The sequence below is a fragment of the Hyperoodon ampullatus genome (genome assembly GCF_949752795.1).
Source record: "Hyperoodon ampullatus genome assembly, chromosome: 3".
Classification (NCBI taxonomy): Eukaryota; Metazoa; Chordata; class Mammalia; order Artiodactyla; family Ziphiidae; genus Hyperoodon; species Hyperoodon ampullatus.
The window spans coordinates 149,490,078-149,504,151 of NC_136916.1; the positions used below are offsets into that span (position 1 = coordinate 149,490,078).

At 44.1% G+C, this 14,074-nt stretch overlaps 1 protein-coding gene across 8 annotated transcripts in view; it reads left to right on the forward strand.

Moving 5' to 3' along the window:
- SIPA1L1 (signal induced proliferation associated 1 like 1) overlaps positions 1-14,074 on the forward strand; it is a gene marked incomplete at its 5' end in the record, with an annotated part of 138,339 nt that overhangs the window by 107,043 nt on the left and 17,222 nt on the right. For 7 of the 8 annotated variants that reach the window (XM_079700216.1, XM_079700217.1, XM_079700221.1 and 4 more), the window contains 3 exons: positions 6,736-6,972; positions 7,965-8,130; positions 13,395-13,641. In XM_079700216.1, the coding sequence (XP_079556342.1) occupies positions 6,736-6,972; positions 7,965-8,130; positions 13,395-13,641 (650 nt within the window). The remainder of the gene's footprint in view (positions 1-6,735; positions 6,973-7,964; positions 8,131-13,394; positions 13,642-14,074) is intronic. The other variant, XM_079700222.1, reaches the window with a different exon arrangement.

Consider the following 14,074-nt stretch of genomic DNA (forward strand, 5'->3'; position numbering starts at 1 on the left):
ATACTGCACTTGTCATTTCCTAACATATCTATTGCTCGTCTCTTTTTGTTCTGTATTATTGGCTTCTTACACAATTCCTGGGGAGAGATTTAATTTGCCATGTGTACAACTAAATTGCAGCCTATTGAATTAACATGAAATCTCCAGGATAATGAAAGAGCTCAGCCACACAGTTGCCCTTTGAAAGTATGAAGCTGACAACTTCATTTTAGTTGTTTTGTAATTAAAGCCACTCAGAGATTATTTGGGGAAGTGTGTATGTGCAGGCCCCTCCAAGTGGTTCAAGGCCAGCAGGTGGGTCAGCTTCAAGGAGCCCCACCCTCCTGCGCCCCCAACACACACACACACGCACACACACGCACGCACGCACGCACACAGCTGGGCCGGGGGAGGGGGCCACAGAGGAAGGAGACAACCCATTGTGGAGTGAGAAGAGGGGCTAATGCAGTAGTTCTTAAGCTCTAGGGAACGTGAGAGTCCTTTGGGGGTTTGTTAAAATACACATTTCTGGGGCTCTAGGAGATGGGACGTGAGCCAAGGAATCATTGTTTACATCAGCACTTGCAGGTGACCAAATTTGGTTCATGGCTGCAGAAACACTGCTTTGATGCCTTCCCCTTCTTGATCTTGACTGTGTGAAGCTGGATTTTGATGAAGTCATAACAATATGATAATTCACCTAGATTCGAGCAGTTCTCAATGGATGTGCAAACTTGAGGGAGATTTTTGCCAACATACACAACTCAGGCACCACCCCAAGTCTGTCAAATTAAAATCTCTGGAATTAGGGCCTAGGGATGTGTATTTTTAAAGCCCCCACGTGATCCTCCTGTGACAATCGAATTAGGGGACAGGTGAACAAACTAAAGTGCTCACCTTTGTGCTGTAAGTTGTACACAGTAAAGAAGGAAGAACCACCAATGGAGTAGTCATTTGTTTTTGCTTTTACCATTGTTCCCAAACCTAATCAGTCGTTAAATAGGGCTGTCCTTGATTATAACCATTAGTGAACAAAAGTGTGCTGGCATTTCACACCTGGGAGCTAGTGTCAGCTGCCCTGTTCACAGATAAAACCAAAAATCAGGGTCTGTGGTCACAGATAAAACCAATAATTGGGGTCTGTGGATAATTAAGCATTTATCCTTTTAAGAATGCACTTGTAAACAGAAGCATACTCTAGATTTAATTATTTCTTGCAGTAAAAAGAAAGCAACATCCAGTTTTAAATAGAGTATGAGTAAAATACACTATCTTTGTGCATAACTCTCCCTTGCATTTAAAACAGATGGCTAATTTGTCATTTATTTGACAGTTTCCTTCATCAAATATTGCATGCCTACAATGGCCAGGGACTATTCTAAGCAGGGAGAATATAGTAGTGAACAAAACAGACAAAAATTTCAGCCCTCATGGAGCTTACATTTAAACTGGGGGAGACAGATGATAAACAAGATAAAGAAATTAAATATATAGTGTGTTTTGTAAATACTAAAGAGAATCCCTCTGTGCAATAAATATCTTACTGAGAGTCTACTGTATTCTGGCATTGTTAAATATACAAAGATATCCCTGCCTTCAAAGAGTTTTATCATCTAGTACAAAACCTATTAAATGCCTCTCAGGGAAATAATGGTAGTAATTTAATTTACATAGGAAGTAAATTAACAGACTGTGCAATTTACTTTGTTTTCTCATGGTTAATTATTTCTATTTTGACCAAACATTTAGTCTTTGAAAGCCCCAGGGTTTTGAATACCGATGTTATCACATCAAGATACTTTTTTTTTTTTTTTTTTTTTTTGCGGTACGTGGGCCTCTCACTGTTGTGGCCTCTCCCGTTGCGGAGCACAGGCTCCAGACACGCAGGCTCAGCGGCCACGGCTCACGGGCCCAGCCGCTCCGCGGCATGTGGGATCTTCCCGGACCGGGGCACGAACCCGTGTCCCCTGCATCGGCAGGCGGACTGTGAACCACTGCGCCACCAGAGAAGCCCCCAAGATACTTATTGATGAGAAATGTAAAATATAAGCTGTCAGATGTACCTCTGGTACAGTGGTTTTTAGGTTCTGAGTCAGGGCCACAGCATCACCTGGGAACAAGTTAGAAGTGCAAATTCTCATGTACCCCACCCCACCCAAGCTCCCGAATCAATCTCTGGGTTGAAGCCCCACAATCTGTATCTTAACATGCTGATGAGGAAGAATGGCTTGAGTCATTCAAACACACGTTACTCACTTGTGGATACCAATCAAGGCAGGTGAAGCAAGCACGTGATTATCCAAGATGAGAGGTGAGTACATTAGACCCTAATTTATTGTCTTTCACTTAATTGGCATCTGCTTCAGACACTAACCAGGGTTGAGGCTTGAGACATCTCCACATCTGGGCTCCAAATGTGTATGAGGTAGGTATAGCTGGGTGAAAAAAATCTGCAAACTAAAGATTAGGTCTTGTCGCTAAGTAACAAATAGCTGCAAACCTGTCATATGCTTTTAAAGTATCCCAAAGGCTGCACTCTTAGTATTTCAGAAGCTTCTCTGGGTTGATGCTCCCTGTGCTGATAATGCATTTGCTGTTAACCTGGGTCTCTGGTGTTACTGTCTGTGGGCTTGTCTGCCTCTATCTTTATGTGTCTCTCCCTGCTTTTTTCTTTTTGGTTCACTTTTCCACTTCTAGTCTCTTTTCCATAACAGAGACCTACTATTATTGTGTTCTTATTGATTTATCAATAATATACTACACTAATGGGAGAGTTTTGCATTCCCTTAATTTTATTTATTTATTTTTTTTGGCGTCGCCCTGCGGCAGGTGGGATCCTAGTTCCCCAACCAGGGATTGCACCCGTGTACCCTGCAGTGGAAGCAGGGAGTCTTAACCACTGGACCGCCAGGGAAGTCCCATTCCCTTAATTTTCAAAGCAAACAAATGGGATATCTGTTATCAAGAGGTAAAAACTAAATGAGATAGCATTGCTTTTAAAGTTATGTTGCCCTTTGAGGTTTTGTGAGGGGGTCTTTTCTTTCCCCTTCTCCCGAGATAGAAAAATCTTTGGGGGAAAATTGTTAGAGGGATTATTAAGGTATGGCTAGTCATTGTTTAAGTTATATTTTCTATGACGTTTGAACCTGGTTCCTCCTTCTTAGTTACGGAAATAAAGGAGATGGTTATGTTTAGTCTGAAGTGTTAAGACCCAGTTAGTGTGGAAAACCCTCGAGATCACCTTTGCTCTGTGTCCTATTCCTCCCCCAGCACTCTGTCCCCCTCTCTCCCGTCTTTGCAAAGCCTCAGGGACTGATATGGCCTTCTTTCAGGTCATCTATTTTTGCTTTGTTTTTGTGGGTGTGTTTTCATTAAAGTATAACATGCGCACAAAAAAAGGCACAGGTCATAAATATACATTGGGTTGGGTTTTCTCAAAGTGAACTTCCCATGTCATCGCTACCCAGATCAAGAACTGGAACTTGACCAGCATCCAGACACCATTCCTCCTACATGCCCGCCCACCCAGTCACCGCCCCCCCCCCAAGTGAACACAATCCTGAATCCTAAGTCATACACTCATTTTGCCTATTTGGGGGCTTTGTGTAAGTGGAGTCATCCCATATGTATTACTCTGTGTCTGGTGTCTTTAAGTCGACGTTATGTTGGGGAGATTCATCCGTGTGTTGCAAGTAAGTAGCATTCGTTTATTTTCATTGCTGTATTATATTTCCATTGTGAGAACACACCACAATTTGTTTATCCACTCTACTGTTGATGAGCATTGGAGTATTTCCAGTTTGGAGTAATACAGGTTCTTGTACATGTCCTTTGGTACGTGTATATATGCACTTCTTTTCAGTATATACCTAGGAGTGAAATTGCTTGCACAGGATTTACACATATTCAACTTTAGCAGAGACTGTGAACCAGTTTGCCAAAGTGGTTGTAACAAGTATCCATCTGCAGTGTATGAGTTGCTTTCCATCCTTTCTAGCACTTGATATTTATTGTCTTTTTAATTTTAGCTGTTCTGGTAGGCGTATAGTGGTCCCTCTTTGTGGCTTTAATTTGCATTTTCTTGATAACTGATAATGTTGAGCACCAATCTTTAATGGTTTTTAGATATCCTCTTTTGTGAAATTCCTTTCCAGATCTTTGCCCATTTTTCTGTTGGGTTGTCTGTCTTGTTAATTCGTAGAAGTTAGTTATGTATGGAGAGGAGCCCCTCGTTGGATATATGTTTTACATATATTCTCTTTGTCTTTTGATGAATGGTTCTTAATTTTAATGGGGTTCAATCATTTCCTTTACGATCCTATTAAAGAAATCTCTGCCTCTGTCATAAAGATGTTCTTCCATGTTACACTACAGAATCTTTAGATCTACATTTAAATATACAGCCCATCTGGAATTGATTTTTATGTAAGGTTTGAGGTGGAGTTCAAGATTCATTTTCAGATGTGTGTATATGTGTGTGTGTATGTATGTACGTGTGTGTGTGTATATATATTGTACATGTATGTATGCACACACACATATAAAATCTCTGGACCATTAGGGTTTTATTTTTTGTTGTATTTTGTTTTGGTTTTTTGCTTATTTTTTTATAATGAACTTTTCTATTTTAGAATAGTTTTTGATTTCCAGAAAAGTTGCAAAGATAGTACAGAGAGTTCCCATGTACCCTTTACCCATTTTTTCCTGTTCTCATCATCTTATGTCACTGTAATACATTTGTCATAGCTAAGGAATCAATGTTGATGCATCCTTATTAACTAAAGTCCATACTTTATTCAGAGCAGGACCATTAGATTTTGACCAATGGAAGTGCTAGTGAGGCATGCTTTGAGACCACATCCTGTTAACTAAACCTTCAGTAACAAAGTCCCCTGGAGTGACCTGTCTTTGGTCTCAGCCTAAGCTGGAAAACTCAGCAGGGCTCAAGTGGTATGACCGTAGGTCCCATGAGATCACTGGGAAGGAAGTATGGAAATCCTGCAGTTAAAGGCCCTCTAGGTTTGTTGTTAGCTTAAACTCTCATCTCTAGTTTATTTAAAATTCTGCCTGAGTTTTAAAGGTAAAATGAGTAGTCTTCTCCTTAAGTCCTACAGGACTTTAGTTTTGTAATTTCTAACCAAAGTTTAAAATACATTGGTGATGAACAGTTTTTTATTTTTAATCACCATGCCTAATATTACATCCCCAGGACTTATTTATCTTATAACTAGAAGTTTGTACCTTTTGAACCCTCTTTAGCCATTTCACCCACCCTCCAGCCTCCACCTTTGACAACTACTCCGTATCTAGGAGTTTGGTTTTCTAATTTTTTGAGGAACCTCCATACTGTTTTCCATAGTAGCTGCACCAATTTACATCCCTACCAACAGCGCACGAGGGTTCCCTTTTCTCCACATCTTTGCTCACACTTGTTATTTCTTATCTTTTTTTTTTTTTTTTTTTTTGCGGTACGCGGGCCTCTCACTGTTGTGGCCTCTCCTGTTGCGGAGCACAGGCTCCGGACGCGCAGGCTCAGCGGCCATGGCTCACGGGCCCAGCCGCTCCGCGGCATGTGGGATCTTCCCAGACCAGGGCACGAACCCGTGTCCCCTGCATCGGCAGGCGGACTCTCAACCACTGCGCCACCAGGGAAGCCCTCTTATCTTTTTAATAATAGCTATTCTAACAGGTGTGAGGTCTCATTATAGTTTAGATTTGCATTTCCTTGATGATGAGTGATGTTGAGCATCTTTTCATCTACCTGTTGGCCATCTGTATGTCTTCTTTGGGAAAATGTCTATTCAAATTTTCTACCCAACTTTTTAATTCGGATTGTTCGCTTTTTTTATTACTAAGTAGTATGAGTTCTTTATATATTTTGGACATTAACCCCTTATCAGATACATGATTTGCACATATTTTCTCCTGTTCAGTAAGTTGCCTTTTTATTTTGTTGATGGTTTCCTTTGCTACACAGAAGCTTTTTGGTTTGATGTAGTCCCTCTTGTTTATTTTTGCTTTTGTTGCGTTTGCTTTTGGTGTCAAATCCAAAAAATCACTGTCAAGGAGCTTATTACTTGCCTATGTTTTCTTCTGGCTAGGAGTTTTACGGTTTCAGGTCTTACATTCAAGTCTTGAATCCATTATGAGTTAACTTTTGTGTATGTTGTAAGGTAATGGTCCAGGTTAATCTGATAAACAGCTTTGTAGAGAGTCAGTGGTACTGATAGATGCCATGAGGAAGGAGACCTCAAGCTGCCCCTTTGGCCTTGGACGTGAGTGTGTAGAGAGCTCTATGGCTGATCCAATCTTGTCCCCCCTCTTCAGCTTGGGCCTGGGGAATGTCACCGTGACCCTTAGTTCTGAGGAAGGGAGAAGAGAGAGCCGTTGATACCTCCAGACCTTTTACTGCCGGCTCCCCCACCACCACGTGCCTCTTCTGGACTTCACCGTCACAAACTTCAGCGGTGCTAGCCTACTTCAGAGTGTCCCTCACTGTCTTAACTATTTTTACTTTTCAACTTAAAGTGCAGAATAAGCCCCAGTCACCATCTTTCACTTTGACAGCAGACATTTAAATTAAAGCGAGAAAGCAAGGAAGGCCAGCCAGCCCCATTAATATTTTATGAAATATTCATTGTTCTTTAACCTGGCCATAACCCCTGTCCTGGACGACGCTTTTATAGCTGACATACTGACCCCAGGGATGCACACACGCACAACGTGCCGTTTTGTCTCTGTCCTGCTTCTCCTCAGTACTCTGAGCTCCCGACACTCTGCCAGCCCAGTTGTCTTCACCAGTGCCAGAAGTTCACCAAAAGAAGAACTGCATCCTGCCACTTCCTCGCAGCTCGTTCCTTCCTTCTCATCCTCCTCCTCCTCCTCCGGCCCTAGGACTTTCTACCCTCGCCAGGGCGCTACTAGCAAGTACCTAATTGGATGGAAGAAACCCGAAGGAACCATAAACTCTGTGGGATTTATGGACACAAGAAAGTAAGGATTCTTTTGCTTCTCTTGCTGTTTTTTTTTTTTCCGGTATGCGGGCCTCTCACTGTCGTGGCCTCTCCCTTTGCGGAGCACAGGCTCCGGATGCGCAGGCTCAGCGGCCACGGCTCACGGGCCCAGCCGCTCCACGGCATGTGGGATCTTCCCAGACCAGGGCACGAACCCATGTCCCCTGCATCGGCAAGCGGACTCTCAACCACTGTGCCACCAGGGAAGCCCTCTTGCTGGGTATTTTGCTTTTAATATGACAGAGAACAGAAAAGCTTGGACAATTTTCTGCAAGAGAGGAGGCCGGGCTAGGGGCTGGGAAGAGGGTGGTTTGGTAGGGAGATTTTTTTTTTTTCCTTAAGTGAAACTTGTCATTGTTTCTCTGACACATTCCTTCAATAAGATAGTTTGCAAAACATTCAGATTTGAGAATCTTGAGTCTCCTAGGAAAGAGTATGTCTGAAGAACAAACTTCAGAATAATCACCCCTCTGGTGCTAAGACCACACTTGTCCCTTTGATGCTATTAATCACAGCCTTCCCATGCAATTCCTAAATGGGCCAGGAGGCACCAGAGGGACTGTTAGAAAGTAAGTGACCACCTCTGAACATGAAGAACTTTTTGACAAAGTAGTCCAGCAAAAAATAAATGGTTCAGTCAATGACTTTGTTTTTGTTTGTACGAAGATTGCATTTGGGATTCATACCCTGTGGGCTTTTATTAATAAGTCTGTTGCTAATTTTGGCTTAGTGGAGTTAATAGTTTCCTATGAAAGAGTGATTTATTCTTCAGACTTTTTATTTTATATTTCAAATTGGTCTTGTTTCTCTAACCAGCATTTATCTGAGTGGATTCTAATGTCATTGAACAGATGTGATTCTCCTTTTCTCTCCTTTAATAGCTCTCCATTGACTTACCTCTTTCAGAGCCCATCGTGCCCTTGAGTCAACCTTGTCGACTAAACTTCTACCCTCTCTTCCCCTTCTTTCAAGGCGTCATCAGAGTGATGGCAATGAAATAGCCCACACCAGGCTGCGTGCCTCAACCAGGGACCTCCGGGCATCCCCAAAGCCAGCCTCCAAGTCCACCATTGAGGAGGATCTCAAGAAACTCATCAATCTGGAAAGCCCAACTCCTGAATCCCAGAAGAACTTTAAGGTACAGGGTAGAACTTGGGGTAAATAGCAGTTAGAGAGACCGAATAGGGCAGTTGCACCCTCCAGGAAGTGGTGGTTCCCGGCTCCTCTTCATCAGACCCCACTTCCCGCCATCACCTAAACTGTCCCAGTAATTGGTTCACATGTTTTCCAGATGCTCTGTCCCTGCAGCCACATCTCTTGAGTCGGGTTCATATTAACCTGTCCCTACACCCATGGCTTTTTTTCTTCCAGTGTATCCTACTTACCGTGCACAGGCTACACTTTCTTGACATTATTACTCAGATGACATTGCTTCTCAGAACTCTGCAGAGACACCCATGGCGCCCTTGTCAGACAGAAAGTTTTCTGAAAGGGCTTTAGTGCCTTCTGTCCGAAGGGTCCTCGTCCTCCTTCCACAGTAGCCCCCAGTGTGTTTCCTGCCCTGTGTGTGTCCACAGCACCCTGCACTCTGGCCTTGCCTCTGCCCCCTGCCCCTGGCCAGGCAGACCTACCAGCCATATACTGCATGCTGTTTAGTCCAGCAAACGTAAGTCTGCACATTTACCTTCAGAACTTTCCAGATTCTCTTCACTTCGTAAAGCCTTCTCTCCACTCTCAGGATTCCAGACTAGAAATGCCTTCTCTGGAACCCAGCCACCCTCCCCGTCAAGTCCCGAGAACTTGCTCAGAGTTGGTGGGTATGTTGGTGGCCAGACTTCTGCATGACCACGAGGAAGGGTTTGTTCTGCTCACCTCAGCTTGGAGGACCCTTGAAGCCCACCTAAGGCTCTCTGCTTTCTTGTTCTCTAAAATGTGCAGTCTCATGCTCCCAGGCTCAGAGCCAGTGTTGGCTTAGCTGGGCCCAAAGGTATTTCACGCCAAGCGTTTGGTATTCCTGTCCACAGTGTACCGGGTGGCCCCAAGAAAAGGGAGTCCACCCCCCAGAAGGTCATGGCTACAAACTTTAATGTTTTCTGTTCTCTGTGTTCTTAGTTAAATGATTTGTAGTCTCTTTGAAGTGACTAGAAAGCTTAATTTAAGAAGACCTTTGAGAACTGATTGAAAATGGAAGCTGACATATTTCCTTAACCACTCACCATCCTCAAACTGTGATCAGAGGGTGAGAGACATGCCCAGCTGGATGAGCTGTGTGCTCTTGTCTCATCCAGGCTTTCTCGTCACCATTCTAGTTTATGTGCACATGTACATGCCTCTGTGTATGCGTGTGCCACACGTGTGTGTGCGTCTTCCTTCAGACAGGTCAGATATACCTCCTAAACTTACAGATCAACATTTACAGAGATGAAATGTGCTCCAAAGACCATTCTGGAGTTTTGCTGAGAAATCAATCAGTTATTAACATAAACATTAACATCATAAATCATTTTAAAGACTTGCCATTCTGGACTTCTGTAATTTCTGTTTTATAAGCCAGCACTTAACAGTTCTGACTCATCACCCAGGGCACAAATGGTTTCCTTAGCAACCTTGCAAAAGATAGTACTTGAAACTTCTTTCTTTATCCATCAAAAACCAAAGAGGTATATTAAAATTTTCAACTACCAGTTTCAAAATAAAAATTATTTCAGATTTTTCCTTTGAGGCTAGAGGAAAATAAAACCTGCCCTGAAAGGAATCTTTCCACCAATTCTTAGTTTAACATTTTTGGAAAGGAGCAAGCTCAGAGCTTTCATCCTTTTGATTTACTCATGCAGTGGAAATAATTGAAAGCAAATGTCTGTCTTCCTTTATTCAGGCCTTGGCTTTTATTTCCAAAGTGAATTACTTTAACATTCCTTTTTGAAATAGGAATGCACATTCTTTATGTTGTGACTATATTACCGTGAGACCCTCTGCAAAGAAAATGCTTCTGCTGGCTAAACTATTATGGTGAAAAGGCTGGAAGCAGGAGCTGGAAATATGCTCTGTTTTCTCTCTCGTTTCATCCTTTTTGGTTTGGTTTCAGATGAGTTCAGCTAAGTAGCTCTGCGTGTCTTGTGAGACTCATCATCTGAATGGCCGTGCCTCTGCTGTGTCAGTAAGGCTAACATGCCCTTGAGAGGTCTTCCAGGCCATGCCTGGCTCAAGGCTCCGAGCCACTGCATCAGGCCTCAGGGTACACGGAGTAGCCTGCTTTGGGCTGTGATACTTGGAACCTACTCACGCCACATTGGCTTTCTCAGATAGCAAGTGCTACCAGTGAGCCATCATGAATATCAAATGACGGGGTTGTTCCCCGGCTCGTTTGCCAGCAGACTGAGGTATCTGCTGCAGGACGTGGCAGGGCTCTGCTCGGCAGGCTGGAGCTGAGAGGTGGGTGGCTGCAGGGCCCCGCGCAGCTGCTGTGGAACTCGTATCTCAAGGAAAAGGGCAGAGCTATTAACATTCTAAGAAACCTCACTGGCAGGCAGAGCTGGGATCACCGTATTCTCCCCAAGGGCTGCATGAGTCTGGCAAGTGAACAGACAGTAAGTAGTGCAAACTGAGAGCCTTGCTCTCCAGCCAGTACTCTCAGATACAGACCAAAGGAAGAGGCCTCATGCGGCTCTAGTGTTTAGGAAGAGCCGATACTTGCTTATTGCAAGTGCGGGTAGCCCGTTTCACTGAGAGCCGGGAGGAGTGAAAAGAGTGAGGAGGGGAAGGAGACGGACCTGAAGCCAGATGCCCCTCTCTAGGCCTTGCTTCTCAGCTTTGAAACAAAAGACCAGACTAGATCAATGGTGCCCCAGTGATTTTAAAGTTCAGGAACCCTTTTCTTCCTAATACGGTTAGTTACACATGGCAGCCCAACATGTAGAACTAAGAAAGCAGAACTTCTCCGATGGGAGGGGTGGGGTGCCTTGGGCTCTTGGGTCCCACCTGAACATCTCCTCTCCCCAGGCAGTGATGCTGGGAGGAGCCCTTAGGGCTCCTTGGAACACAGTTGAGATCCCCCTTCCCGATGCTCTCTAAAATCCCTTCCAAGTCTGCCACCCATTGTATTGCGGTTCTTTCCCAGGGTCTGGCAGCACAGGGCAGCACCACTCAGCGATCTCAGGTATGACCTGCAAGGAAGACAGAGGGTGCCCTAGGAGACTGGATAGGTGCACATACCTTTAAGACTGGAGTTGAAGAGGGCTGGGGTCAGGAGCCATCCCAACATGCTTGGCCCAGGCTAGGTCCTGCTCTTTTATTTATTTATTTATATATTTTTTGCGGTACGCGGGCCTCTCACTGTTGTGGTCTCTCCCGTTGCGGAGCACAGGCTCCGGACGCGCAGGCCCGCCGGCCATGGCTCACGGGCCCAGCCGCTCCGCAGCATGTGGGATCCTCCCGGACTGGGGCACAAACCCGTGTCCCCTGCATCGGCAGGCGGACTCTCAACCACTGCGCCACCAGGGAAGCCCTGTCCTGCTATTTTTTAACGGATAGAAAGCATCTAAGCAGATTGCTTCCTTCCATCTCCTCCCCTGCCTCCTTTAGTGCAGGATGTTATAACTTTGAATAAATCTCACTGCTCAAAGGATCTCTTCAAGGTAGCTGTTTACTACCTTGAAGTATATTAACATTTCCCAAAGAGGCTGAAACTAGAACTGATGGCAGATCTCTCTCCTGTAAAATCATCAGGGTGAGGATATTCACTGGAAAAGGAAATCCCTTTGCCAAACCCAGATGTGCTAAAAATGATTGAGAGCAGTTTTTGAATAGAGAGATCTGGAATCTGGTCTAGTAGGCAGGAGCCTTATGTGACAGTTCTAGAACCTTGCAGGTGGAGGGAGATGAGCTGCTTTTTTTTTTTTTTAATTTACAATTGGCAACCCATTTAACCTCTCTAATGCCCACTCTTCTGTGTGAAGTGAGAAGGGAAATAATTTCCATACCAAGTCCCCTCCCACTTAAAGACTCACGAAGCATGTATCACAGCAGCTTAGTTTTCAAGGTAAGCATGTATGTACTTTGGGCTTAACTCATTGTGAATTTTAAAAAGTGAACACAGTTGGCTACACCTGGGGCTCATTTACAATGTATCTGATTAATAACTTTTTCATATTTATGCTGCAACTGTGCATACCACACTGTGGGTAGCTTTGACTTGATTAACCCTTGGCTTGTTGGACCGGAAGCATGTTAGACCTCAGAACCCATGAATGAGTCTGAGCATCAGCTCTGTTCTCAGCCTCCTAGATGGAGGCATTGCCATATCATTATCTCTCTATCCCTTCAAAGTGTCATGGAAAGTTTCACAGTGGCTTCCTGCCAGCAGTGACTCAGCCCTCCTACTCACATCCTCACCTGTTCTCCACATTGTTCTCCCTGCCAAGGTGAACCATTAACTAAGAAGAACTGAATAAGGATAACTCTGTTAATGGACCACATACTCTGTTGGCTTGCAGGATGCTGGATATTTCAATATTGTTAACGTGTCTGTTTTTTCTCCATGAATGGAATTCTCAGAAGCTTGCTATTTGTAGAAAAATCTCAAATAAAAATCAAATCTGGTCACAAAGGCAAAAGACATTAACAAGAGATACAGCTATCTGGAGCTTTTGTCATTTATATATAACTGTATAAATACTTGTCACTTATAAAGATGACTTCCCTATTTTTATTTCACGAATAGAAATCCATATAAAAAAATAAATTATCTCCCAGGCTCATTAAATATAATATTAGTAGTTAATGCTTTCAAAAGCCACCTGTTATTTGAGTGAATATAGTGTGATGATCAAAGGCTCTTGTTGCCTGGCAAACATGCAGTCGCTTGACAAGCTTCTGAGGATACCTTCCTGGCACCATGGCTGTTTCACTGGGGACCGTAATATTATTTCGTAACACCACTGATAACATACTGTTGTGCTCAGTCCAGTGTTTCATGGAATCCTCATAATAATCCTGAGAGGTGGCCCCATTTCATAGATGAGGAATTGGGCTCAGAGCAATAACATGATTTGGTCAAAGACACGGGATTCAAATAAAACCCATATTTGTCTGCTCCTAAAGTCTTGTGGTTGACCATGACACGATAGTGATGAATCCGCTTAATCCCACATCTGAATTTTGTACTGAGCACTGATCGGCTGCAGCCAGCATGCTGGGCTGTGAGGATGCAGTGCCCGGAACTCCTATTTTAGCCCTTAAGGATTTAGACAATGATGGTGGACCTTGAGGCTTTCTTGTTGGGCTCCAGGATTTGAAGGGTTGTGTCTACCAGAGTGATTTTGTTGACGCACCCATCCTCCACCCCCGGTGTTGGGTGTGTGACCCAGAAGATTGACTTTCTGTTGTCTTGACGCTGTTTTTCAGTTCCACGCACTCTCCTCTCCTCAGTCTCCCTTTCCCACCACTCCCACCTCAAGGCGGGCCTTGCACAGAACGCTGTCCGATGAGAGTATTTACAGCGGCCAGAGGGAGCACTTTTTCACCTCAAGGGCTTCGCTTCTGGACCAAGCCCTGCCCAACGATGTCCTCTTCAGTAGCACGTACCCTTCTCTCCCCAAGTCTCTTCCATTGCGGAGGCCTTCTTACACCTTGGGAATGAAGTCATTGCACGGTAAGTGTGTCTTCAGCTGCAGCTGAACAGCCCTGCTGATGATGGCCAGTGTCCCCAGACACGTGCCACTCAGTTTGCTCAAGAATGAGAATTAGAGGAAGTCCTGTTTGCTTGCTCAGATTATCTGGGCTCACCACCCCTCCCTCATTCAGCCTCTCACCTGGAATCCCAGACCACAGGGATTGAGCCTCACCAGACCACAAGAGTCATCTAAGAGGCTTGGTTTATTTTTTTTCAGTTCAGGTATAATTGACATATAACATTATATTAGTTTCGGATTAAGATTTACTTTTGTAGCAGCTTTCAAATATGCAGTACAGTATTAACAATAGTCACCATGCTGTATATCCCCATGACCCACTTATTTTATAACTGGAAATTTGTACCTTTGACTCCCTCCAGCATCTCTCACTAGCCCCACCCTACTTCTGGC